Source organism: Marmota marmota, unplaced genomic scaffold, assembly GCF_001458135.2.
Source record: "Marmota marmota marmota unplaced genomic scaffold, marMar, whole genome shotgun sequence".
Classification (NCBI taxonomy): domain Eukaryota; kingdom Metazoa; phylum Chordata; class Mammalia; order Rodentia; family Sciuridae; genus Marmota; species Marmota marmota.
This window is the reverse complement of record NW_026000137.1, coordinates 7,126,164-7,153,704: the sequence shown is the minus strand read 5'-3', so window position 1 is coordinate 7,153,704 and position 27,541 is coordinate 7,126,164. Positions and strand designations below refer to the sequence as shown.

The 27,541-nt window shown below is 48.9% G+C and overlaps 1 protein-coding gene across 5 annotated transcripts in view; it reads left to right on the top strand.

Moving 5' to 3' along the window:
- The window catches only part of Ncapg2 (non-SMC condensin II complex subunit G2), a 60,143-nt gene extending 33,489 nt beyond the window's left edge, over positions 1-26,654 (top strand). For all 5 annotated transcript variants that reach the window (XM_015502360.2, XM_048785469.1, XM_015502361.2 and 2 more), the window contains 13 exons: positions 945-1,118; positions 6,150-6,220; positions 6,538-6,691; positions 6,784-6,957; positions 7,641-7,757; positions 7,843-7,983; positions 8,392-8,491; positions 12,300-12,487; positions 13,574-13,714; positions 16,139-16,242; positions 17,013-17,113; positions 18,675-18,774; positions 26,285-26,654. In XM_015502360.2, coding sequence (XP_015357846.1) covers positions 945-1,118; positions 6,150-6,220; positions 6,538-6,691; positions 6,784-6,957; positions 7,641-7,757; positions 7,843-7,983; positions 8,392-8,491; positions 12,300-12,487; positions 13,574-13,714; positions 16,139-16,242; positions 17,013-17,113; positions 18,675-18,774; positions 26,285-26,336 — 1,617 coding nt within the window. In that variant the 3' untranslated portion in view covers positions 26,337-26,654. The remainder of the gene's footprint in view (positions 1-944; positions 1,119-6,149; positions 6,221-6,537; positions 6,692-6,783; positions 6,958-7,640; positions 7,758-7,842; positions 7,984-8,391; positions 8,492-12,299; positions 12,488-13,573; positions 13,715-16,138; positions 16,243-17,012; positions 17,114-18,674; positions 18,775-26,284) is intronic.
- Positions 26,655-27,541: the final 887 nt, after the last annotated feature.

Below are 27,541 nucleotides of genomic sequence, written 5' to 3'. Positions count from 1 at the left end.
CAGTCCCCAGCACAAAACAAACAACTAACGAGCCAAACAAACCCAAACCTGATCTGGCTCATCCTTGTCATCTCAAGGCAGTTTCCTTCAAGGAAATTGCTGCATTGGTCACTTAACAGATTGTCTGACTGTCCTGATGTTGTTATGCACAGGCCTCCTACAGGGATCGCTGGTGGACCTCACCAGTGTGTGTCTGCAGGCGGCCATGTGCAGTGTGGTCTCTGGTGTGCAGCAACAAGGGCCGGCAGGCAGGGTGCCTGTACCGAGGCCGGAGGGGATTCGTCAGAGTGCGTGTGTGCGTCACTGTGAGCATGCAGGGGTGTGGTCCCCACATACCAGCTCGAGGTCAGGAAGCTTCATGTCAGAATAGACCAGGGAGCCCTGACTTGGTGGCTGGAGGTGGCGAGCACGTGTCCCTCCAGTTTAGGACCGTGGGCTGCCGACCGCAGAGGAAGGTGGCTGTGGTGCTGCATCCCGTAGAGCCCAGGCAGGGCCAGTGGCAGGCTTACAGCCTGTCGCTCCTTCATTCGTTTCGGGGTTTGTGTTGACAAGTAGCGTCTTTTGGTTTTAAAAGAGTTTTAATTCATGTAAACTGTTTCTTTTTTTTTAATATCTTTATTTTGTTTATTTATTTTTATGTGGTGCTGAGGATCGAACCCAGTACCTCACGTGTGGGAGGCAAGCACCCTGCCATGAGCCACAACCACAGCCTCGTAAACTGTTTCTTTAAAGGAAGTTAAATGCAGTTTATTGAGAACTTATTTTTTGGGTGGCATTTGAAGGAAATTGACCTCCCTAGTAGAGATTCGAAAATAGACAATCCGGTTCTGTTGAGATTTCAGAGTAGCTGGCCTGTAAATCTGAGATGTGCTTTTGAGGACAGTGCTCTTGGCTTGTAACACCTGCTGTCAGATGCTGTCACAATAATAGTATTTGTGTCTTAGGTTCTGGACAAAATGCTGTCGGTGAATGATGTTGCGTCCATGGCAGGTTTACTAGAAATCATTGTGATTCTCTGGAAGAGCATCCATAAAAGTCTGGAAAACAATAAAGAGGCCAAGGTCTATACTGTCAACAAGTTCGCCTCTGTGCTTCCTGAGTACCTGAAGGTATTTAAGGTGAGTCCTGGCCACACTCGTACACAGGGCGTTTATGGTGTCCACGTGGTGTTTGGAAATGTGTGCCTCGTGCAGTGGGTGAATCTGGCGCCTTAACGTGTGTGTTACCCACATACCAGCTGCTTTTTGTGGCAAAAACATGTAAACATTTGCTACTAGGGCTTGAGACTACCGTATAATACGTTATGTGAACTGTGGTCCTGTGTGCTGCTGTAGACCTTTGAGTTGACTCCTCTTGTCTAACTGGAACTCGTGTCCTCTCGCTGACATCCCCTGGCCCCAGCCCCTACAAGCACCATGCTCTCCATGTGTGTGATTTCTGTTGGGATGAAAGGAATTTTTGTTTCTTGGCACTCTGAAGAAAGTTCATGTTTTTCTTTTCTTTCTTTCTTTTTTTTTTTTTTTGAGAGAGTGAGTTTTTTAATATTTATTTTTTTTTGTTTTCAGTGGACACAACATCTTTATTTTATTTTTATGTGGTGCTGAGGATCGAACCCAGTGCCCTGTGCATGCCAGGCGAACACGCTACCGCTTGAGCCACATCCACAGCCCTATTTTCTTTTTCTTAAAGAGAGGTTTATTTAGGAAAGTAGATGCACATTCAAGGGAGATTGTAAGCCAACTCCAGAGGAAGAAATAGCCTCTTTTCTTTCTTGAAGCGCTGGGGATCAAACCTAAAGCCTCATGCATACTAGACAAGTGCTCTACCACAGAGTTACATCCCCAGCCCTGCACAAAGTTCAGGTTTCAAAACCAAATTTTAAAATATCTAAGAGGTGAAATCGTATTTTTTTGCCCAACCATATAGAAAGCATAGTTTAAATATAGAAAGGTCCCAGGTCTTATGAACCACCCTTTTCTGCTTAAACGTCATTCTTGGCTTTACTGCTGACTATGTGCAACTGGGGGCTGTGTAGTTTTTATGAGTCTTGTTTCTGGGACTCTCAAGTTTCTAAGCTTTTCTGCTTCTGAAATGAAGATGGCCTACCACAAAGGCAAGTCATCTTAGTTGCCAAATTTATCAGTAAGTCTAAAAACTCAATTATGTTACCCACATGTGACACTGAGAAACCAGTGTCACATGTGGGAGGCCCTTGGATTGATCCCCAGTACTACCAAAAAAAGAAGATATCCCTTACTGGGAGTCAGGGGAGGGTGGGCCACTGTGACTGAATGGCAAGACACAACACATCAGGACCCAACTTCTCATGTTTTTGTTTCATGTATATTTTCAGGAAAAGTTCTTCTTGTCCCTTTAGGATCCACTATTTTCTTGTTCTCCCAGCCAAGATCTTTGCTGTAGGTGTGTTCTCAATGGAATCTGAACAGTCAAGATCTGCTCTGTACTGTTGCATTATTGCTAGCTCTAATAAAGCTGCTATCCACGAGCACACCACAGTACTGGGTGCTGCTGCCCCGGGAGGCCTGGTACAGTGTCTGCCTGCTGTTGGGTTGTGTGCTCTGATTAGGCTTAGACTGGCTTCAGAGCTCCGAAGCTGTGAGTGCCTGGCAATCTTCACTGTTTTCTAAGGATATTCTGGTTCATTTTGTAGAATTTCCCAATAGTTTTCCTCTTCTGAGAGTTCAGGATTCCAAGTGTACAGTTAATTTTTTTCCTTTTATGAGTATTGCTTTGATTGATTATACTATGGCTTAACCCAGGGGTGCTCTACTACTGAGCTATATTCCCTGTCCTTTTTACTTTTATTTTGAGACAGAGTCTAGCTGAGTTGCTGAGACTGGCCTGGAAGTTGGAATCCTCTTGCCCTAGTCTCCCTAGTATCTGGGATCACAGGTGTACCACTGCACTCAGCTCATCAGTTTTTTTTTTTTTTTTTGGTTCTGAGGATTGAAACCAGGAGCGCGTAACCACTGAGTCACGTCCCCAGCCCTTTCTCGTATTTTATTTAGAGACAGGATCTGACTGAGTTACTTAGCACCTCCCTTTTTGCTAAGGCTGGCTTTGAACTCGAGATCTTCCTGCCTCAACCTCCCAAGCTGCTGGGATTACAGGCATGTACCACCACGCCTGGCTAGTATTGTTTTTTTCTTTTAATATTTATTTTTTTAGTTGTAGTTGGACACAATACTTTTATTTTATTTATTTATTTTTATGTGTGCTGAGGCTCAAACCCAGGGCCCCGCACGTGCTAGGTGAGTGCCTACCATTAATCCACAACCCCAGCTCTATTATTGTTTTTAAAGGAAATGACAGCATGGAATTTTGTTCCTTCTGGTTCTGGTGTGTCTGTGGGATCTGATGGGTGCCTGGTAACAATATAGCATCCATTCATGTTCAGTATATAATATTCATGTTCATATACAACATAGCATATAAATGCAGCATCATTCATGTTTGAAATACTAGAAAAACTAGGGGTAGTAGGATCATACCCCGACATCTATATATGTTAAAACCCAAGGCCACGTCATTCTAAACAGAGAAAAACTGAAAGCATTCTCTCTAAAAACTGGAACAAGACAGGGATACCCTCTTTCACTACCATGTTCTTTTGTTCATTATAGTCCTTGAAACCCTAGCCAGAGCAATTAGGCAAAAGAAAGAAATTAAAGGGATTAGAATAGGAAAAGAAGAGCTCAAGCTATCCCTATTTGCCAATGACATGATTTTATATTTAGAAGACCCAAAAACCTACCAGAAAACTTATAGAACTCATAAATTAATCCAGCAATAGCAGGATATAAAATTGACACTAATTAATAAATTGCACTCGCATATACCAATGATGAATCATCTGAAAGAGAAATTTGGAAAACTATTTCATTCATAATAGCCTCAAAAAAAAAAAACAAAAACACAAAACACTTTGGAATCAATCTAACAAAAGAGGTAAAAGACTTCTACAATGAAAACTACAAAGCACTAAAGAAAGAAATTGAAGAAGACCTTAGAAGATGAAATGACTTCCCATGTTCTTGGATAGGTAGAATTAATATTGTCAAAATGGCCATGCTATGAAAAGTGCTATTCAGATTCAATGCAATTCCTATTAAAATTCCAATGACATTCTTTATAGAAATAGAAAAAGCAGTCACGAAATTTATTTGGAAAAATAATAGGTCCAGAATAGCCAAAGCAATCCTTAGTGAGAAAAACAGGAGGCATCACAATACCAGAACTTAAATTATACTACAGAGATATAGTAACAAAAACAACATGGCATTGACACCAAAACAGACATGGAGACCAATGGAACAGAGTAGAAGGCACAGAGACAAACCCACATAAACACTGTTATCTCATACTAGACATTGGTGCTATAAACATACACTGAGAAAAGATAGCCTCTTCAACAAATGATGCTGGGAAAACTGGAAATCCATATGTAGCAGAATGAAGTTGAACCCCCATCTCTAACCCTCCACAAAACTGAACTCAGAGTGGATCAAGGACCTAGGCATTAGACCAGAGATCCTATGCCTACTAGAAGAAAATGTAGGCCCAGCTCTCTATCATGTGGGCTTAGGAACTGACTTCCTCAATAAGACTCCTAAAGCAAAAGAAGTAAAAATCAAGAATCAATATTTGGGATGGTGTCAAATTAAAAAGCTTCTAAGCAGCAAAAGAAACAAACCGAGAATGTGAAGAGAACCTACAGGGTGGGAGAAAATCTTTGCCACCTGCACTTCAGAGCATTAATCTCCAAGATATATAAAGAACTCAAGAAACACCAAAACAAAACAAAACAAAAAAAACCTCTAAATAACTCAATCAATAAATGGGCAAAGGAATTGAATAGATACTTCACAGAAGAACTATGATCATTCAACAAATACATGAAAAAAAGTTTCAATTTCTCTAGCAATTAGAAAAATGCAAATTAAAAGTACACTGAGATTTCATCTCACTCCAGTCGGAATGGCAACAATCAAAAATACAAATGACAGTGAATGTTGGTGAGGATGTTGGGAAAACGTTCACTCATACATTGCTGGTGGGACTGCAAACTGGTGTACCATTCTGGAAAGCAGTATGGAGATTGCTCAGAAACTTGGAATGGAACCAGCATTTGACTCAGTTATCCCACTCCTCAGTATATACCCAAAGAACTTAAATCAACATACTACAATGATGCACCCACTATGGAAACAATCTAGCTAGGTACCACTTCAACAGAAGAGTAGATAATGAAAATGTGGTATATATACATAATGGAATATTATTCAGCCATAAAGAAGAATGAAATTATGGCTTTTGCCTATAAATGAATGGAACTGGAGACTATTATGCTAAGTGAAATAAGCCAATCCCCAAAAAACAGAGGCCAGGTATTCTCTCTGATATGTAGATGCTGACATATAATAAGGAGCTGGGGAATAGACGTTCTTTGAATTAGATAAAGGGGAATGAAGGGAAGGGTGGGGGGTGGGTATAGGAAAAAACAGAAGAATGAATGGGACATAACTTCCCTATGTTCATATATGAATACACAATCCATGAAACTCTACATCGTGTACAACCACAAAAATGGATCCTAATGAGAATTAGTTATACTCCATGTATAATATGTTGAAATGCATAAAGCGAGCCTATGTTAACACATAACAGCAGACAGGGGAATGAAGGAGGGGGTGGGTCTGGGGAAGACAATGGAACGAATCTCACATGACTTTCCTTTGTATGTATATGGACACACCACAGTGAAACTCCACGTCAGGTACAACCACAAGAGTGGAATCCAAAATGCACTCCAATGTGTAACTAAAAAGCACAAATAGAATTTACAGAATAAAAATTAAGGAATGGACACTGGGGACTGCAGCAGGGACTTTCTTCTGGCGACTGGTCTGCCTGCAGGGCCGAGTTGGAGCCTGCGTATTTACATAGTCCTGGAGTTGTGTCACTTGCAGGGTACTTGATTTAGGAAGCATCTTCTCCCTCCTGGCCAGTGGGATTAGTTGGTACGGTGAAGGATTGCTGCAGTGCTCACTGGCAGCCCTGGAGATGGGTCGTGAGGCGTCCTGGTGTCAGTCACCCTGTTTGTTTTGTTTTCCGTCCTGTGCTATTAGGATGATCGCTGCAAGATCCCTTTGTTTATGCTGATGTCCTTCCTGCCAGCATCTGCTGTCCCTCCATTCAGGTATGCTACAGTAAAGTAAGAATCTCAGCACCACTGTGCCGGGTCACTGGCTTCAGTCAGCCACCATGCTGTGGCCCCTCCCTGTGCGGGTGGGCCCTGGAGAGATGAGGGCGAGTACCAGGACTGCCCTCGGGAGTCTGGGCGCTGTAGCACCTGGGGTGGTGACACTCGTGTTCAGGTACAGAGCTCGAGATCCAGCTCACCGCCGTCACTGACCTTCTGGGTTGAGATGTGTTATGAGCCCAGAATATACAGAGCTACTTAGAGGAGGACTGTGGTCAGGATACTGATCTGCTCTCTGAACCTGGCGTTCCCAGCTGCAGTGTGGTCTCCACCTTGAGGAGCCAGGAGGAGGGCACAGCAGATAGGAGCTACTGCACCCTGCTGGACTGCCTCTGCTCGTGGGGGCAGGTGGGGCACATCCTGGAGCTCATCGATGACTGGCTGCCCAGGGAGCGGCCCCAGACCCAGGTGCGTGCCATGACTCTGGAGCCAGGCCAGTGCAGACAACTGTTTGGGGCTTGAGCTGTAATTGTCCACTTAACGCCTCTGTTCCCCTTCAGAGTCATCCAGCATCCAAACGCAAAGTGCAAATCCATGACACGCGCCCAGCGAAACCTGAGCTGGCATTGGTTTACTTGGAGTATTTGCTGACCCATCCAAAGAATAGGGAGTGCTTGCTCTCCATGCCCTGGAAGAAACTTAACCATCTTTTGAAAGCACTTGAGATGTCAAAGGTAACATTCTCCTTGAAAGTTGAGTGATTTTGAATGGTGGTAGCAGTGACAGGTAAAATGTGAAGTTTTGCTATTGATGGTGCAGTAGTATTTTTTGAGCTGAAAGAAATGAAGACAGATAGTCCACAAGGACATTGAGACAGCAGGGGAGTTCAGCAGAGCCTTCTACCTGCTCGAAGCCTGCGTTTCTGCCCAGGTTTTGGGGGCCCCGGGCTTGGTGGGTGGGTCATCCCTGCTCAGCATGCCAGTCCAGGAAGACTTGGAGGAAACACTGGCTCCCTTGAAGTCCTTGGTTTTTCCAGGAACCTTGGGCAGTGTGTGAATTCCTCATGTCCTCAGCGCCCTGTGGACCTGTTTCCTCCCTCCTGGCTGGCTTGGCTACTCCTGTAGCAGTGAATAGCACCTGCCCCTGCTCTTATCCCATGTGGTAGTTTAGCAGAGCCAGGCGCCCGGTAGGGCAGGGCACATGGGGCTCTGTGCACACCCTGTGGACCTGTCCTGCTGGGCCAGCTGTGTGCTTCTCGGGCCCACTCAGCTGTTCGCGTTCAGGTAGAGAGACAGCAGAGGTCAGCTTCACCAGAGCTGGGTACCTCTAGTTCCCCTGTGCATCCTGATGGTACTTGCCTTAGGACGATATGGGGACGTGGTAATCAGAATGTGGCACTGAGGTTGTGACATTGCAGGTAGATCTGGAATCACTTCTGCGGTCGCCAGGTGGGAAGCCTCCTCACTTCAGCCAAGCAGCTGCCCTGCGAGCCTTCAGTCTGCACTGCCGGCTGAGCATTCACCTGCAGGTCAAGGTGCGCGGCCCCAGCCCATTGGTGCGAGCAGCTCCCTTCAGAGGCACTTTCTTTACCACCCACCTTGCTGTTTTGTGTTGCACAGTTCTGCTCAGAAGGGAGAGTTCATCTGTCCATCTTGGAAGACACTGGGTTTTGGCTAGAAAGCAAAGTTTTGCCTTTAATTCAAGATCAAGAGGAAGAGCATCTGAAGCTTCAGAGGGTTGTCTACCAGCAGATCATCCAGGTGAGCCATCTGGGCACGTGGCGCCATCTCCAACCGTGTGCTCTGTGCACAGCTGTGTTCCCTGCTTCATGTGTCATTGCAGACCATGGCCTGGGTCCTTGTAAGTGTGCACAGTGGCACTTAAGTATCTGGAGTTTTCCTTTGTGCAAAGTCCAGGCTGTGTGATATGAATGCAGCTTCACACATTGCATGTGATAGGTATTTGGTTAGGTTGGTGGAATCACATCTAATATGTCTCTAGATTTCTTAAGGCAATAGAAATGAGAATGTATCCTCACAGAGATTCCTTTAGAAACATCTTTGTGTCGGACCACTTTGAGAAGTGATCCATCACATAGGAGAAGTTCTGTCATGCCTGGTTGGTCCTCTTTAACAGCTCTGCCGGTGAACCTTATCTGTCTCTTACAGACCTACCTGACTGTTTGTAAAGACGTCGTCCTGGTTGGGCTCGGAGACCCCCAGTTCCAGATACAGCTTTTACAGCGGAGTCTTGGAATCATGCAGACAGGCACAGTATATTCCATCCTTTAAGGACTATTTATGGCAACATAGCTAGTCCCCTGCCCGTCCCTCTTGTGCTTTGTGGGCTAGGATTCTGGCTTTCAAGTGACAATAAATAAATGTGCAACCAGCTTATACCAAAAGAAGGGTTTATTGGCTGAGGCTGCCAGGACGTCCACAGGTGTTTTTGGTGCCAGACACACTGCTCCTGCTTTCTGCTTCACAGCCGGGCAGACTACCCTTCTTTTTTTTTTTTTTTTTAATATTTTTATTTATTTATTTATTTATTAGTTGTAGTTGGATGCAATATCTTTATTTTACATATTTATTTTTATGAATGTGGTTCTGAGGATTGAACTCAGGGCCTCTTACGTGCTAGGCAAGCGCTCTACTGCTGCGCCCCAACCCATCCCGACTCCCCTTCTTATTTCCTGTGCAGGGAATCTGGCAGAAGAGCCCTGGGTGGCTAGGATCTGGCTTTGTGCTGCTGGTGTGGGGTGAGCTGGGAGTTGTTGGGTAATGCCCCCCAGGACCAAGGATAGGTAGTGTAGGTAGCCCATGGCAGCTGGCCACATGGCACCCTGTTTGCTGCTGCTAGGTACTCAGTTTCATGTGCTCAGTGAGGCGGTGAGAGGGCAGCCACCTGAGCCATTGAGGTCCTGGCCACCAGAGGCTTGGAGTCTGTGTCAGAGAATGGTCGGAAGCATGGTGTGTACTTGGTGTGGTATGGGAAGCATGGTAGCATGTGATGTGCCCTGGAGGGCCTGGGATCTGGGGTTGCTGCCCTGTCCCTCCACCTTCTGAGTGTTGTCTCTGGCTAGGAAGAGTACTCTTGTGCTGTGACCCCTAAACCCTACTCCCAGCCCCAGCCAGCCTCCAGCCCCATTGCCTCCGTGAGGTCAACTGTTGAGAGTGACTGAGACCCAGGAAGCCTCAGCATTTGAAGGCGACATTTCTGTAGGCCTGGACTTGCTGGGTGAGGCTGAGGACCCTTCCCTGTGGCAAGCTGCATTGGGCACACTGCAGCCGCTTGGAGGGGAGCCCGTTGGTCATGCAGCCCCACAACAGGAGAGGGTCTCATCCTGTCTCGTTCTGCTGCTGCTGGAGTTGGTGCTGGGGTGGTCCTGGAGCGGGGACGTGGTCCAGGCCCTGGAGTTGGTTCAGAATTCCCAGAGGTAAAGCCCACACCTAAAGCAGAGCCAGTATTGTTTGTGGTCAGTGGCCTTTTTTCTTAAGCTCTATGTTCTGTACTTGAGTTCGATGATTGAACAGTCAGAATGATTGATTTTTTTAAACTTATTTACGAATAATTTTCCTCTAAGGACTACTTCTAGTGTTTATAATGTCTTCTTTTCCGAGGAGCTGAGTAGAGTCCTGGTCTCCAGCTTCATTACATGATGATGTCTTTTTCCTCAAAATAAGGTCCCGACTTGACCGTAGCTGTGAACTTTGTACCCACACATTCCAGTAACCAGCGCTCCCAGATGGGGTGCCCTGTGCAGCCATTCTCCTGCAGCTGGAGTCCTGCTTGGCAGTGCAGCCTGGTAGACCTGCAGTCCGTAGTTGGCTGGACCTTTTCCTAACCTGAGAGAGTCCTAGTCAAGAAACCATTGTAATTTAAGAAGTTATTTATGTTGATGTTGATTATGGTACTCTCCACACTGACATGGACCAAAGAAGGGGTCTTCCTGGGACATAGCTGAAGCCAGCCACAGGCATCCAGGTGCCCCCACTAGCGCATGCGTGTGCCTCAGAAGCATGGCCGCTCTGCAGAGTCAGGAACCAAAGCCGCAGGACTCACAGGAGAACGTCTCCTGGTGAAAAGTACCATCGCAGGTGAAAAGGAAGGTTAGGTCCGTGGGAGACTATCTTGAGTGCAAAGGTGAAGGAGGTTGGTGGAGCGGGATCTGAGGCGGGGGCCGGGGGGCTCAGGCCAGGCTGGTGCTATGGCTTGCTGCCCTCCCTGTTAGCAAGTACTTGTTGATTTACAGACCAGGGGCATCCTAAAGAGATCAGCTTCTGGGGAGAGCCCTCGGAGCCAAGACGCTCAGGTTCAGGCTGCCTAGCAGTGTGCTGAGAACTCTTGTCACCTGCAGAGGCCTCAGGCCAGCACCTGCCATGTCCTTCCTTGCTGTGTATCCTGCATGTCTGCAGGCGGCCAGGTGGCCTGACCAGTGCTCTTCTGTTCTAGGTTTATGAGGCACATATGCTTGAAGATAACAGGGTTCTGAATTAGAGTTTCTGGATGTTTTTGCCGGCATCACAGCGACGACCCCTGCAGAGGGGGATGTCAGAGGACAGGTCCTCTGGTTTGTGGGCCTGTGGTCTGCAGAGCACAGTGCCCCTTCACCTGCCCCACTGAGGGCGTTTCCACACTAGGAGCTGTGAGGAGTGTGTCCTTGCACCTTCTTTGCATCCGAGTGCAGCTCCTTGAAGATCTCTGCTGTGGGCTTAGAGATCCACATCTGCTGCTGATCCTGGCTGAGCTGTGAACCTCAGGCCTGGAGGTGGCACCAGATCTCCTTTCTGCAGGTGGATCCAGAGGTCTGAGGCAGAACTTCCCATGCCTCTGCTCTGTCGTGCTGCTTGCGGTGCTTGCAGGCCCGTGTCCTTGTCTCCTTGCTGGTCTCACAGGAGAAGTCTTGTTACTGGAGGTTGAGGGTCAACAGGGTGATGTCTAAGATTGCCTAGGGTTAGGACTGTTCCCTGGGCACAGAAACGCAGGTACTGCAAGGTAGAGATGGTGTCTAGAGCAGGTCATTGCAAGGGAGTGGAAAGGTAAGGGAAGGTGAGATGCACCGAATGATGAGGCTCTGGTCTTTGGGTGAGGTTGCAGGGTGGGGCTGGAGGGGACGGAAAGCCCTGGAGAGCCAGGTAGCCTGGCTTCCCAGCCCAGCACTTAGTGTAGCTGCTGCCCCTTGTGGGTCGAGTCAGGCGCCAGTGTTGTGTAGAATTGATGGCATGACTTGGGTCATTTTGCCCTTTCTGGCCTAGCACCACCAGCACAAAGTCACACAAGTATCAGCTGACCCTCAGCCGCTTGTTGGCACACATGTGGCCTTGAGAGCATGATGTGCCCATAAGCCTATGACCCCGTTATGGAAGGTGCAGTGAGACTGCTGCCTCCGGGTCAGTTGCCGTGTCAGACCCTCCTGCTCACCTCTAGCTAACTGCCTGCGCTCACAGTTCCTATGCTTCCTAATGGGGTATATTTTAAGTACGGGGTGGACTCTAGGACAGCACCTTACAACATGGCCTTGTGGCCATACAGATGAGGCCCAGCCTGCTTCTGGATGGTGTGTCAGATTCACCCACAAAGCTCACAGGAGCTGGCTCTGCTTTTATAGTTCAGTGTACAAAACAAAGATGAAAATTCAGGGTTTCAAGGATGAATAGTATAATATAATCAGGTTTACACAGGAGTAAATTTTACCAAATTAATGCAGCCCAGTGAGGAGAAACCTGGAAAAGAAAGAGAATAAATATGCTACTGCCGAGTGTTAACCACAGAACCCTCGCTCTGGGGTGCTTGTTGAAGCTGAATGTTGACTTCACTCTTAGCTGGGAGAAGTCACGGGGTGTGGGAGGAGCCTCACTGCCATGTTGCCCTGTGTTCACACAGCTCAGTGGCTGAGGGCATTGGGTTTCACACCTAAATCAGACAAAGCTTTTATATTTCAGTTTAGGTTAAGAATTTAGATTACTCTGATCAACATGGAGTTATATGCTCCTTTGATCTACCTTCAGATACGCATGTTAAGAGATTTCATTGGGCGTGTGTATCATGTGACTGATTCTTCTTCTTACCTTTCCAGAGAAGGGATTTTTTTATGTCTCACTGCTTCTTGGCATTCTGAAAGAGGTGACAGGAAGTTCCTGGATTCAGAAACCAGATCCAGATGAGGTCATTACAGTGTTGTATGATACAGTCCAGAAAGTGTTTCAGAAAATGCTGGAATCTATTGCACGGAGCTTCAGGGAGCAACCAGAAGAAGGCCTCCAGGTACTGGCACCCTCGTGGTGGGCTGTGCTGTGGGTGAGGTGTTCTTGGGTCCCTGGGCTGGGCTTGTGGAGACCCAGTGGCAGGTATGTGGGCCCAGCCCTCACCCATGCATCTGCTGCAGGGCTGGGCCAGTGTCTGTGCTGCAGGGCCCACTCAGACACTCTCCACCGAGGGCTCTAGCAAGAAGCAGAACAGATCGCCCCAGCCTCCCAGCAACGGTTACTGCTAGAAATATCCAGATAGAATAGACTACCCCCACCCGACACATTTTTTTTTTTATTGGGGCATTGTAGTTGTGCCTGTTGAGGGGATTAGAATAGGCTTTTGAAAAGTGCTAATTTTTGATTATGTGTGGAATGAGTAGACACCTTGCCTGGAAGCAATTTGCATTAATTGAAGTGATGCGGGATTATTGAAGAAGGAACTCATACAAAACCCATATACCATATTTGTTTTACTCCTAAAGATAATGCAGTGCCGGTTCCTGGACAAGGTCGTGTTGTTATTGGAGAGCCATTCTTTTTCTATTTAACATTCTTAAAATACTAAAGATTTCAATTTTATTCTATCCTTAGCTGATGGGTAAAACTGAAGATTGTTTGCCATATTTTTCCTATTCTAGTGTGTACTTGAATTCATTTCAAATGTTTGTGTCTTGGTGTCTGTGATCTGTTTGTGTAAAGTAATTTATGCCAAGACCTCGTGTTCCTGTCGCCTCTTGACGTTGGTTGAGTGGCCTCATCCAGAACACGTTGTCTTGGGTTTGATGTCATCGATGTCTCTCCCTATGGTTCTTTCTTCTTTCCTCCTCCCTCCCTCCCTCTTTCCCTGACTACTGTTGACTCGTCTGTCTTCAAAAGTTTTTGTTTGCTCTTGGTGAGGGAATGTCAAATGGTGGTTTCCAGTGGGCTTTGGTCACGTCTGAGTCAGCCACAGAAGGGAGCCCGGTGGGCTCTGACGGCAGGGAAGTAAGCTTCCTGGCGCTGGCACCATGGGAGGACGGTGGGAATCCTCATTTCAGGGTCTGCCTGTCCTAGGTAACCTTGGCTTGCAGCTCCACTGAGGACAGCCTCTGTTTCCTTGCAGCTCCTTTACTCTGTCCAGACCCCTCTTCATGCATTCATAACCACCGTGCAGTCCTGGCACCAGGACACTCCTGTCCACCGGGGCGTGCTCTCCACTCTGATTGCTGCGCCTGTGGTGGAGATGAGTCACCGTCTGCGGAAGGTAAAGTATTTGGATCCTGAAACGGTGGTGCCCCTTCTTGACTGTCCACAACGCTGCTTCTACCAGCAGCACAGTTTTGAGTTTTCAAACACAGCCTTTATGGGCTGGCTCACCTTGAACACATCTGCTAGTCACACCTTAGAGGTCCGAATGGGTCCATCTCTGTTAAGATTCTTTCCTAGCCAGGTGGGGTGACACATGCTTCTTAATTCCAGCGGCTCAGGAAGCTGAGGCAGGAAGATTGCAAGCTCACAGCCAGCCTCAGCAAAAAGTGAGGCCTTAAGCAACTCAGTGAGAACCTGTCTCTAAATAAAATCCAAAATAGGGCTCGGGATGTGGCTCAGTGGTCGAGTGCCCCTGAGTTCAATCCCCGGTAATAAAAATACAAAACAAAACAAAACAAAAAACATTCTTTCCTAAAGCCTGGATAGTCGGGGGTGAGCAGAATGCAGGAGGACCGGGCTGTGTTTGTGTAGAACATCTTGTGTCTCCACCTGCTGTATGATTGACCTTTTTTTTTTTTTTAATTTCTTAAGCATAGGAAATTTGAATTCCTGATAGGATAAATTGATAATTCATTCATTCCCACAGAGTATCTTATTTTCCTCATAGTAGCTGTGGATGAATAGAGGGTGATTATCATTAATACAAAAATTATTAGCCGATTTGGTTGAAGAGCTATGTAATCAGGGTGGCAGTTGACAAAGAGACCACGAGGAGGTGGGTAGTGATGTAAGAGGACATGGGAGTTAACAGCAGGGTCTCAGCCCAGAAAGGTGGGCTCTGACGGGATTCCTACTGGGAGAGTTGGGTTTACACACACATGTGCCACTTAACCACGAGGACACGCCGTGACCCCTGTTGGGCGACTCTTCCTGTACCACTTCCTGGAGTCTGCCTGCCAGTGGGGATGCGCTCTAGAGCTCCACCGTGCGTGTGCCAGATGGCACAGTCTGAGGGGACATTGGCATGGTGCAGTCCCTGGGTGGCTGGAAGGTCTTGTGCAGTGCGTGACTGTGAGAATATAAACTGCCTAAGGTGTTCCCTAAATTATAAGCATGAAATAGAATGAGGGCCTCCTTATAGTGGGACAGGAGGTCGTCTGCCTTAGTGACAGGAAGATGAGGCCAAGTGTGTGCCTGCTGCTGGCCGTGCTCCACTCAGCCGTCCCCCTCCCTCTGTGCTTGGGGCTTCCTTACTGGGTACACACTGGGACTAAGCTGACCATCTCACCATTTGTTCCCGCTGGTCCCATCTGCCCTGTGACTTTCTCAGATTTTTTTTCCTTGCTCTTTTTTGATGAATCAGGTGTTGCTACTCTAGTATCTTCTCTGTTGACTTCACATTATTCTTTGTGTACTTTTGAGTGCTTTCTCTAGACGTTTCCATATGCAAGGTGCAGTCATCAGAGTCTGCCTTCCACAGCCACCCGTGCCAGGTCCCTGCTGGGGATTTAGCAGTGCTCTTACCAGTAGAACCCTTCCACCCTCCTGCTGTGGTCCTATTTGTACTTCTATGTGGGCTAGGAATCTTGACCCATAATTAACAATCTTTTGTCTAATAGTATCAGAAAAGCCCTTGCAACACAGCTCTAGATGTAAAGCATTCTAATGATAAATAGTATCGTTACACATATCACAGTGGCTGACTTCACCATCCAGATTAATATTCGAGCCCTGCAGAGCAGTTTTGGATACAGCCTTCCCTAGAGCTGTGTGCCGGTGGTTTTCATTCACCAGGGAAGCACCTGTGTAACCTCGTGGCTGATGGTAAAGGCCTTGGTTATCGAGAGCGCTGTTGAAGGACTCTGCCCTGTGCAGGCTGTGAAGCATGCTTTTCCTTTGACTAGGCAGAGCATGCCCCGCCTGGCACAACACAGACTCACCAGGAAATGGAGCAGGCCAGGGGAGATCCTGATCTGCTCTGAAAAGGAGGGAGTTAAGACTTAGCATAAATACACAATATTCATAGCATATGACCCCAAAACAAAAGACTTTTTTTTTATACAGGGATTGAACCCATATGGGCTTAACCACTGAGCCACATCCCCAGCCCTTTTTATAAGTTTTATTTAGAGACAGGATCTTGCTAAGTTGTTTAGGGCCTTGCTAAACTGCCGAGCCTGTCTTTGAACTCATGATCCTCCTGCCTCAGCCTCCCTCTCAGTGCTGGGATTATAGGCATGTGCCACCGCATCCAGCACAAAAGACCTTTTTTCTTTTTTTCTATCTCTGTCTCACTAAGACTCCCTGGTGCACAATAATGGATTGTTCATATTTATTGTGGACATTTCGATAGTTACTGAAAGTCATTCTTTCGAGTTTCTGGAGAGCTTTCTCAGGTGTAGCGGAAAGCTCAGAGAAATGTAAAATAAGCCTTAGCCCAGCCTCAGTTTATAACCTACTGACTTGAAACTTTTTCTAGATTTCTGATTTGGAAGAGCTCACTCCACCAGAGTGCCTTTCTGACCTTCCCCAGTTTTCAAGATGCCTGATAGGAATAGTAATAAAGTCTCCGGACGTGGTCAGGTAACTGTCCTCTCTGCGGGTCTGAGGCTTGCCTGGCTGTGCCTCCTCTGACAGCTCCTGCTCTTCCCATCACTCTTACATTTGGAAAGGTGCATTTTCTTCTGCAACGAAAACTTTCCATGGATTTTCCCCCCCCATTTCAGTGATAAAAAGATGTTTACAAGAAACTTACATAAAGAAAACCCCTGTTCTCCTGTACAGCATGTTCACCTCCATTGTCTTGTCATGCGAACATAAGTAGCATTTAGTTGAGGAGGAAACATGAGGTCGTCTAGTGCAGCTCCCTGCACATGTGCTTTCAGACGCCTTACTGGGTTAAACATCAGGGCAGCTTTTGTCCATGAGTAGCTGTCACCCTTTTCCCCGGCCCATGTGGGGAATCCACGGCTGAAATCTCGGGGTCTGGGTGGCACAGAGCACTGGCGGTGCAGAGGGAATGGTTCTATAGACGGCAGACACCTCAGGCCCTCATGGCAGGTGCGTGCCCTGAATGCTGAAAAACCCAGAGCACCTTTTTCGGCAGCTCTGAGTCATGTGGTGGCGGGTGTAGGCTCTCTTAACCCGCCAGTGCTGTGCTCTCTCCAGCAAGGACACCTGGTTTCAGTGCCTGACCTGCATGTCATGGTGCACTCAGTACAGTGTATGGGAAGAGTTCAGCTAGTTTCCCACCTTGCAAACGGTGGTGTGGTTATTGATGAACCTCCTGTTTATTGTTCTGGTAGTTATCAGCACGTCCTGTGGAGTAAGCCAGATGCTTGTTAATTTTACAGGTCATTTCTGGATGAGTTGAAGGCGTGTGTGATTTCTGGAGACATTGAAGGCATTGTGTGCCTCACAGCTGTTCTGCATCTTATTTTGGTGATCAACAAAGGTGGGTTACCTTTTCTCTCCTCCATCGGGAACACTGCTGGGTATGCCTGAGCCATTGGCAGGTATGCTTGGGCGCTCTGCTCCTTGCTGGCTCCCCATCAGGCGGGCCTGCCCTCGTAGCCAGCCTGCCTGCCTGTGCAGGAGCTTGTGGTCCCTTCTGCACTGTAGTTCCAGTCCACCTTCCACCTTGCACACTGGGTGCCTTCCAGCATTCCTTTCTGCCGTAGAATTGAATTTCTATTGATGTGCTGGCTGGGCATGGTGGCACGGGCTTGTGGTCTCAGCTGCTTGTGGGGCTGACACAGGATGATTACTCAGTACTAAGAGTTTGAGTAAGAGTATATAGGCAATATAGCAAGACTGCCCGCCTCCCAATCTGCTCCCCCCAGAAATGAAAAATGTAATTTGTTAATGGTGTTCATGTCGGTACTCTGCCTCTTTCATATCCCAACAAGTAGAAACAGCTGTGGAAGAGTAATTGGCAACAGTCGCAGCACCATCACTGGGGTGGCCTATCTTTCAGCATCTCAGCTGTTGGCAGGGCTTTTTAAATTTAGTTTGCTGTAGGTGGAGAAGTCTTCTGTTGAAACAGGCTGTCCCCAAGAGACTGAATGTGATGTGTGTCTATAGATTTATAATACAGGTGGACTACCTTTATCCCAAATGCCGAGTACCAGCAGTCTTTCGGATTTGGAAGTTTTCCAGATTGTTAAATATTTGCATAGACTATCCTGGGTGAGGATCTCTAATCTGAAAAAAGTCAGATTTCAAAATGGTTCAAAATCTGAAACTTTTAGAAGACTATCATAGAAGAGTCAAAAAGTTTTAGATTTAAGGGTCTTTCAGATTATAGACTTCCAGATTAGGGAAGCTCCATGTGTACTTTTTTTTTTTTTTTTTTTTAAGAGAGAGAATTTTTTTTATTTATTTTTTTATTTAATTAATTTTTTTTTTTTTTTGTAGATGGACACAACACAATGCCTTTATTTTTTTATGTGGTGCTGAGAATCGAACCTGGGTCCCGCCCGTGCTAAGCAAGCTCTCTACTGCTGAGCCACAATCCCAGCCCAATATGTACTATTTTTTAACTTTGTTGGACTTGATTAGGCACAGAAAAGACTTGTCTAAGAGGAACCTCCCCCCACCCTCCGCCCCGAGTTAAAATGCACAACACCAGGGAGGTGCCACATTGAAGGTCCATGAGCTTCTCTAAGGGACTCCTGAGTTTAAATGCACAGCATGAGGGGCAGCGCCCACAAGGAGCTGTGAGGATGGAGCCTGGGGTGCTGAGTGTCCACCATGCTTAAACTGGGGGAGAGCTCTGAAATATGCCCATTGCCCCTTCTGTTTGGTATGTGGCAGAGAGCTTCTTTAAGGCTGTGGGATCAGAGCCCCGGGACTCCGCCCACAGCCGAGCTTCCATGAATACACGCTGGACCTTAACAGCATCCCTGGGTGGGTCGGCTGGAAGGGTACATGGGAGTGGCTGCATGTGCAGAGCATTCTGTGCCTCTGCGGTGACACTGCGTTCCCTCCCCTCTCCCACTATGTTCTTGTCACAGGTAAACACAGAAGTTCCAAAGTAAAGGAGACTGCAGCCACTGTGCACAGAAAGCTGAAGGCCTTCATGGAGATCACCCTGGAAGAGGACAGCCTAGAGAGGTGAGTGGGCGCCATGCTCAAGATCAGCAGCTCAGAAGCTGTGGAGGAAGAGGGAGGCACTTCTGTGTGTCTCAGGGAAGAATGGTCACTTGGCACTTTCTGCTCTGGAAAGAGAAGGGCGTTAGCTCAGAAGCTCTCCAGGTAGACGTTGCTTTTGCTGGCTCGCCACACTTTGCAGCGGGGCATTTCCTGAGCACAGTGCCTCTTCCCACGATCGCCATGCTGGGTGGCACGGCCCCTCCTGAGCCTCTGAGGAGCTGCTCCCCTCCTCTCTGGGAGGACAGTGTTGCTTGCTCTTCCTGAGGCTCTGGAGCAGGCTGTCCTTGCTTTACACGTACCAGGGTGACAAACTCCACTCCAGGTCGGCTGCTTCCTTTGGAGAAAGGCTTTCAAAAACGCTGAATTTATAAGTGGACGTCGTCCAAAGTAGCTTTCATGACTTGTTTCATAGTCACAATCACCTGGATGCTCACTTTCTAGAAATTGGCCTTACAAATATGTTTGAGAACTGAGTTGCCTGGAGGTCATGGGATCCATTTCTGTCCCATGGACCCTGGTTTTAATCACTGTCAGTGAAATGAGACCCTGTTGGCTCAACTGGGAATTCTCAGAATGTAGTAGCAAGGCCTGATTTCTTTGAAACTCACTTCAGATTTTAAGAAATTTTTTGCTTTTCTCAATTGTTAAAGGCTTAGACAGTCGGCAGTTTTAGATGGTATTTATGTGACATTCTACTCTGAACACACATCACAAGCTAACACCATGATATTCAGGTGTGTGGGTGATGCTGCGTGCAGTCAGTCCAGTGAAGCCACGCAGACTGCCACATGCCAGGAGCAAGGTGGCTTTGGGTCACTCGCTCATGGCAGCATGCTGTGAGCCACACAGCCTCACTTTGTTGGGTCTCCTTCCGTCCCCAGGACTGTTCTGTCCCCAGAGCCTCACCTCTGTTGTCTACAGCCTAGAGTCCCTTTTCCACCCCAGTGAAAAGAAGCCCCACTGCACTGAGAGCAGAGGAAGGGAGGAGATGGGTACTTCAGGAACAAAGGGGAGAGGTGATGCCCTCAGTATCCTCAGGGACGGTTCCAGGACTCAGGGGGAGAAACTGCTGGGTCATCCGTGCCTCTCCTGCTGCCCCTGTGATCATCTCTAGGTCACTAATACCCCGTGCCATGTCAACACTGTGTGAATCGTTGATACACTGCATGGTTTAGGGAATAACAACAAGGAAAAAAGTGTGCACATGTTCAGTGAAGACCAGTGTTTTAAAAATATTTTCAATCTGTGATTGCTTGTGTGTATGCATGTGCAGCCCACAGACACAGAGGGCTGGCTATTAGTAAATCTGCTAATAACAATTCTTGCAATGTTAGAATCAATGGGTTTTATTCCAAGACTTAATCTTGTAGGGCTAGGATATTGCTCTGTGGCAGAGGCCCTGGATTTGATTCCCAACAACACCAGAAAATTTTGAACGAAGTTGAGGTCCATAGCAAGATGGAAGAGAAAGTGCTGTGGTTTTCCATATGCCCATGCCCCCAACATAATGCACCTTCCCACTGTTGGCATCCCATACCTGGGGCACACTTGTCAGACACATCACTATCACCCAAGCTCCGTGGTGCACATTAGAGCTCGCTCTTGGTTTTGAACCTTCTGAAGTTTGAACCAATGTAAGAGGACCTACACCCTTCACTGCAGTACTGCACAGAGAGTGGTTCCCCTGCTCTGAATTCCTGTATGTGCCACCTGTTGATCCTCCCTCCTTCTGAATCTGCAGAGTTTATACCTAGATGTGTCAGAGGACAGCAGCATCTTGGGAGTGGTTCCACCGTTACGAGGCTCAGCAGTGCCTCCCTGGGCTGTGTGCCAGCTGGAGAGCCGGGGAAGTCAGTCGTGTGGCTCAGGCCCAGTCCACAGGACTGAGAACTAGGGGGTAACAGTGTCACTGCCAAGGCCAGAGAATCTGGGGGAGCTTGAAGACTATGGAACCCAGAGTGCTGACATCGAAGGTCGAGAGAAAGGTGTCAGCCCCAGAGGAAAGAGCACACGTGTCCATCTGTTCAGTAGGCACATGGTTCTTACTTCTGGACACACCAGTTTAGGAGCTGCTGTCCTCTGGACACACTCTTCCACTCACACCCAGAAAGGACTCCTCGCCAGTCCTCTGGGTACCCTGAGCCCCATCACATGGACAGGGGGCTGTCCTCCACGCCTGCTGAGACGGCTGGGCTACTTCTAGGTGTGGGAATCACAAACACAGCTGTACGCAGGTTTTGTGTGACTGTAAGTTTTTTACTCCTGTGGGTACAAACCAAGGGAGACTCTTGCTGGGTCACAGAGTGGGGTCAGTTCCATAAGCAGTGCTTCACATGTCCTCCAGCATGACTGTCGCTTTGCATCTCCTCCACCATGGAAGACAGTTCCTGCCGCTCCACGTCCTTGCTGCCATTTGGTGTGGCCAGCACTCCAGATTGGGGACATTTTATTAGGTGTGAAGTGGTATCTTGTTTTAATGTGTATTTCCCTGAACTCATGGTGTGGTACTTCTTTTCATTCAGTTATTTGCCCTCTGAATCACTTCTTTGATAAAGTGTCTGTTGAGATCTGTAGCCCATTTTGAAATCAGACTGTGTTGCGGTCAGCTTTTTCAATGCTGTGACCAAAAGACCTGACAATTAGAGGAGGAGGGTTTTTTCTGGGGGCTCACAGCTTCAGAGGTCTCAGTCCATAGGCAGCTGGCTGCCTTCCTGGGGCTGAGAGGAGTGATGGCCTGAGTGGGCTGTGAGTCTGACCTCATCGGTCATCAGTCCCTGACAGGGATTGATTGGGTGGTGACTGAACAGGCGGGGGGTGCTGGAGGAGGTGGTCTGTGCCTTTGGTATCTGTTGTGCCTTGGTTGGGCGCAGCTCCCCTCTGCTTCCTCCGGCTTCTTTCCTCCAGCACACCCACCAGGCTGTGCTGCCTCAGCTCAGCCCTAGAAACGGGGTGGCGCTCTGAACTGAGACCTCTGAAGTGAGTGCTTCCTCCTCTGCCTGTGCTTATCAGGTGAAGTTCTGAGCTGTGCTTCTCAGTACAGGAGGTATTTCCCTGTCTTTCGGGATTTTCTCTGGCTTTTTGGACGTGGAACATGGTTTGCCCCATGTGATGTTAAGTGTTTGTCCTGTGCAGTGGCCTCTGGCTCCCTGGGCTGCGCCTCATGTCTGACGCTGATGTGGGGCTCTGGGTGCCATGGCGTCACGCTGTCCTTTCCATGTGCTTTTGGAGCTCCTGTTGTGCGTGTGTCGGGCCTTCACTGGTTGTCCCATGCCTTCAGACGCTCTGCTGCTTTCTGCTTTTCTCTTTCCAGTATGTGTCCTCTTTACTCCTCAGTTTTCACGGTTTCTGTGGGCAGTGTGATGCACACACACCGTCATGCTGTGGTGATGCCTCAACACACCCCCAACGTGTCTGTCTTTCCACAATGTCGGGATTCACTGGGAACCATCACGTCACAGGCTGCCCCACCGAGCAGTGGCAGGTCACCGAATGCTTGGCTGACGGTCACAGCCTTCACTTCTAACATTTCTAACTCTCAAGTCACAAAGGAGACTTCACACGATGGCAGATATAGACTAAGGAAGAGAGGAAAGATGGCAGGATGCTGAGCCAGGAGCACAGACAGACGCTTGAAGGCAGAGTCCCAGAGCCACTGTGGGTGGTCAGGTGAGGGTCTTAGCCAAGCACTTCTGCAGAGTCGTCAAGGCAGAGGGTCCCCACGGAGGGCAGTGTTAGCTTGAGTGGGCCATGCATAACCTCCAAGGGCAGGAAAAACTGCTCTCTGCTGAAGCCCAGTGGGACCGGACATGGGAGATTCATGCCTGTGGCCATTTTCCTGGGCAAGACTCATGACTAGTCCCAGGTGACAGGGTCAGGGTGCCACTGTGGACAGTCTTGCAGGCTTTTCCTTTTATGGGCCTAAGGTAAGGCAGCTGCATCTGGTGAGGTTGGGTTGGCTAGGTCCCGTGTCTGTTGTTCCTGATAGGATTTGGGTCGGCCACATGTCCAGGTACTCGGGATTTAGTTTGATAAGTTAGCACATGAAAGTTATTTATTAAGTTATGCCTTATGGTGGTGCTGGGCAGGTGTTGTTTGTTTACTGTACAAACCAGGTATGGAGTCATTACACTTGGCTCTGGTACTCAAAATGGAGTAGTTCAAGGCAAACAACAGCTTTAAAAAATGGGATCACTCAGGGCAGATGCTGTCCGAGAACTGCTGTTCTGTGAATCATGGGATCACTAACGGTCAGGCGCAGCTGAGAGCCTCTGTTCTACACACCATGGAGTCACCCAGGGCGGGTGCAGCCTGAGCACACTGCCTGTGGGGTGATTTAACAGCAGCACCTTCTGCCCTCTGCAGAGTGCTCTGATTCTGAGCATGAACTCTCAAAGACGATGACCTTATTTTGAGATGGCTGGAGCTTTTGTGCATCAGAAAACACGTGCAGCATAAAAAGTGTGTATCAGGCACACAGCTCACCAGGGCGACCAGAATTACAGCTCTAGGAGTATTAACTCATCTTTATTTTAAAATGCCATTAGTGAGGACACCGTTTTGGGTGTCAAATGTTTTTACCGCTGAGGGGAAGTGGACTTGGGCTCCTGCTGCAAAGCCTCATTGCCCCTTCACCAGTGTCTCCTAACTCCTGCCCTGAGCAGGGCCTGAGGAGCTAGAAGCTCTGAGAGCAGAGCTGGCTGTGGAAAGCCTGTGTGCTGCCCATGTGGTGCCGTGCGCTGTTCCCCGCCAAGCCTCGCACTCTGGGCAGTCCTCTCAGTGGTAGCGGGGAGCCAGGGCTCTGCATTGCTGGGTCCCACCCCTGTGCCAGCAGCAACCCAGCAGAGCCAGCGCTGAAGACAATCAGTCTGAAAAATGGTTGAAGCAAAGCATTCATCCATCGGGAGGAAGCAGTTGAGATGTCACATTCAGAGTGTGTTTCTGAATGACCTGGTTTAGTGTTGGACCTGAGAACCTTGGCCAGCTACCATCTCCAAGGCTCCAGGAACCCTTGTTCCCGGGGGTGTCTATACAGTGGGCCTCGATTCAGAGGTGAGCAATCAGCTTTCCCCCCAGCGGCGTTGGTGTTGGTTGGCTGGTTGGGGTGCTAAATAAAAACGGCTTCTTACTGTGCCTTCACTGCCTCGCCCAGCGCAGAGCTAAGTTGGATGCGTCTCCTCAGGGGGAAGAACTTGTGTGTGCAAGGAGCTATTTTAACCATCACTAGTGTGAAGACAACACCTTTTACTTTGAGGTTACAGACGTGTGAGCCTTTCTGAAGGTTGGGTTACCTCCCAAGTCTTCCCACTGAGGACATGCGCTGTGGTCGTGCTGCTGGCACAGCGGGTGCCACGTTGGTCTGCTCTGCGGGCGGTGAGGGTGGCCTGGGGTGCAGTGGCTGAGCAGGGCTGGAGGAGAGCGGCCGTCATGCTTTCTGGTCTCAGCACTCCTCCACGTGCTCATGGGCAGGGCGTTTCTGTGGCTTCCTTAGAGCACACCCCTGTCGCTTACACACAAGCCCTTCTTGAGGGATGGTGATGTCCTTCATCCTGCTCTTTGCTCAGTGCATGGGTCCTTGGTGACCACAGGGTGCTTGCTGCCTTGGCCACTTCACAGATGCTGAGCCTGGGTCCTGCACTTCACAGGCTCAGAGCCCAGGGAACTCACCCCCCGGTTCTCACATCTTATGCACAAGGAGATCCACAGCCCACCAGGCTTGGTGGCCTAATGTTCTGCTGCTGTCCCTTTAGCTGTAAAGCCCCAAGTTCTCTTCCTCTTGTTCCGCAGTTGTCATTGCTTCTTGGGTCCTCACAGTGCACTGACCCAGCCCTCAAGCAGCAGCAGAGCGAAGGGGTGGCCTGCTGTGGGGCTCCCAGCATCCGCCTGGCATCCAGTTTGGTCCCAGGACCCTCTCCACTGAGCCCTGCCCATCCTGAGTGGCCAGGGAGTGTGCCAGCCTTGTGGCTGGCGTGGGTGTGGGCCAGTGGAGCAGTGCTGAGGTGCGTAGGCAGTCTGCCAAGACGGCCTCGTGTCTTTCTCTTCAGGGTTCACGCGCTCATGCTCCCTGAGGAGACGGCAGTGTTTTAAGGGTTGGGGTCTAGATGCTGGTGGCTGTGACTCTGCCCCTTCTCCTGTCTCAGCTCCAGCTCCGGATTGGCAGGAGGGACAGAGCTGAGCACTGTTCTCCCCAGGCCCAGGGCTTGGCAGGAGACCTGGAGGAAGCAAGACCGCCTAGGGCAGCGGTTGGTCCTGTGAGGTGCCCCCAGCCCTGTGTGTGTGGCATCCTTGGGCCCCGTGCTCATCATTTCTGGCCCCACTTGGGGCACCTCATTTGGTGGTGGACCAGCCAAAGGCCCACAGCAGCCCCAGGAGCTCAGCCAGAGCTGCTGCCACATCATACTGCAGAGGCCCTCTCCATGAGGTCCAGGCCAGTTGTCTCGGTGCTGCCTGGCACACAAGACCCAGTGCCGAGGGAGGGGGTCTTGAGGGACAGAGGACCTGGACAAGTCTGTTTTCTTCCCTTAAATCTGTGTGGGTCCGTATAGAAAGCACATGTACCTCTGAGTGACTGGACAGAGTTACTGAGCTCCCGGCAGACTCTGCAGAGAGCTCTCTGGATCTGTCTTGAGGTGTGGGTGCAGGTGTGTGCACAGCGGCCTTGTGCTGACTGCAAGGTGGTGTGACCTGGGTGCGCTGACTGAGCCCAGCACTTCAGAGTACAGCTCGCCTGGCTTGTAGCACGACCTTGAGAACATTCAAAGTAGCCGTTGTGCTTCACCTGGTCAGATGGCTGGACAGTCTGCAAGGCTGCATCAGGCAGAAGGGCATCATCTCAGCGGTGGGCACAAGATCAAGAAACAGCGTCTGCAGACTCAGGAGGTTCAGTGTAGCTGCTCTGCCCAGTGGAGCTGTCCAGGAGATACCAGCTGGTGAAGCCCTAGGGCTGAGCCTCCTGCTTGCAGGGGTGCGCTCAGTTGTAGGAACAGAGGCAAGGTGCCAGCCTCAGGCAGGAGTCTTGATGGGAACAGGCCCTTAGGAGTGGGAGCAGAGCCTGGAAGGAAGCGCAGTGAGTTCTCGCCCCCTGGCTGGACAGGCAGGGCCAGGTGCCCAGAGGCCTCGAGGCATCAGAGCTGGCTGGGACTGTCCCGCTGCAGAGCAGGGCCGGAGCCTCCTCTGTGCAGCAGGGGAGAATGGGCCAGAACGACCTCGTGTGCTTCTCCCTGTGCCGTGGATCTGAGGTGCGGCTGAGAGGAGGTCCTGAGGAAGCTTCTGAGGGCTGACCTGAGTGGGTGCACACAGGCACCGTTGCCGGGGCTCGCTGTGTGGGGCTGCCCAGGCGGGACTCCCGACCTGCACTTGCGATGGCCCTGCTGCACCCTCAGGTGCGCCCTGGTTGTGTTCCTTTGGAAATGTACATTTGGATAATCTGGCCTTTTTTTTTTTTTCTGTAGCTGAGTCAGTCTTTGTGTTTCAGATTTCTCTACGAATCGTCAATGAGGACCTTGGGGGAGCTTCTTAACTCATGACCAGGCCACCACCTCTTTGGACATGTCCAGTGGGGAGAAGGGCTCAGAAAGTGAAACAGTGCGTGTGCATTTCCCCAAGTTTCTAACATTGATGATGGGGATTGGGGGGTGAGCCGAGACCTCAGAAGTCCTCAAGGTTTGCCCAGGATCTACACAAAGGGTATGTTTAATACAAAGGACTCAGGTGTTCATGGTGCCAAAGTTCATGGTGCAAAGGGGAAAAGGACACTTCCCAGCAAACCTGGTTGTTTTAAAAACGATTTTTTTTTATATATAATATGGCTTGTAAACCATGAGTAATAAAGCACTCACCACATATTTTTGTCTTTTGTTTGGAGACATTAGTTGTTGAGAGCCACAGCCGAGTCGGAATGGCGCCTGGCATTTTACCAGAAGGAGTGGTTGAGAGGTGATGCCAGCGAGCCATTAAGATGATGATAATTAAGTTAAGCTGTGGATGATGCTGGATTGAAACAGGCTGTGTATTCAGTTGTATATGGGCCCTTTGAGTTCCCATTGAGTTCTCTGGCAGTTCCCTTTGAATTCCCATTGAGTTCTCTAGGAGTTCCGGAGTTCCCCATTGAGTTCTTACAGAGCCCGGTGGAGGGCAGAGGAAGTTCCAGGGGAGGGAGTTGGTGTGTGGTGTTCCTGGAAGGGCCATGTGGGTGGCATGCGGGGGAGTTTGGGCAATAAAGGAGATCCTGTTTGAACCTACAAGTGCCTCGTGACGCCTTGGTTATTTTGTGCCCAGCCAGACTGCAGCATTTGGTGGACGCCTGAGGCTTGGGGGTAAGTGAAATTGCTCGCCCCTGAGGGCAGGGCCAGAGAATGGGTGACCATTTCAAAAAACAGTGTGTTCTTGTTTTGATTTGTTTTGTTTTTGTTTCAAGCTGCCTGTCCCTAGAACCTTCTCAGGCAAACTGGGGAAAATGGTTGGCTCAAGGTTTGAAGTTGTTCGGCCCTGAGGAAGAGATAGAGATAGACCACAAATACACATGTCAAGAAAATAGAAAAACTGATACAATGATTTTTTGTTCCGTTTTTGTTTTGTTTTGCTTCGGTTTTGTTTTGTGTTATCTTGTTGGGTTGCGTTATTTTTATAGCAGAAATATGGAATTAAAAATTAGTAAAAACCAAACCGAAAGGGTGTTAAGTAAATTGCTAGAGGAAGGAGGCATCTCAGTAAAATCAAGAACAGTCAGGGC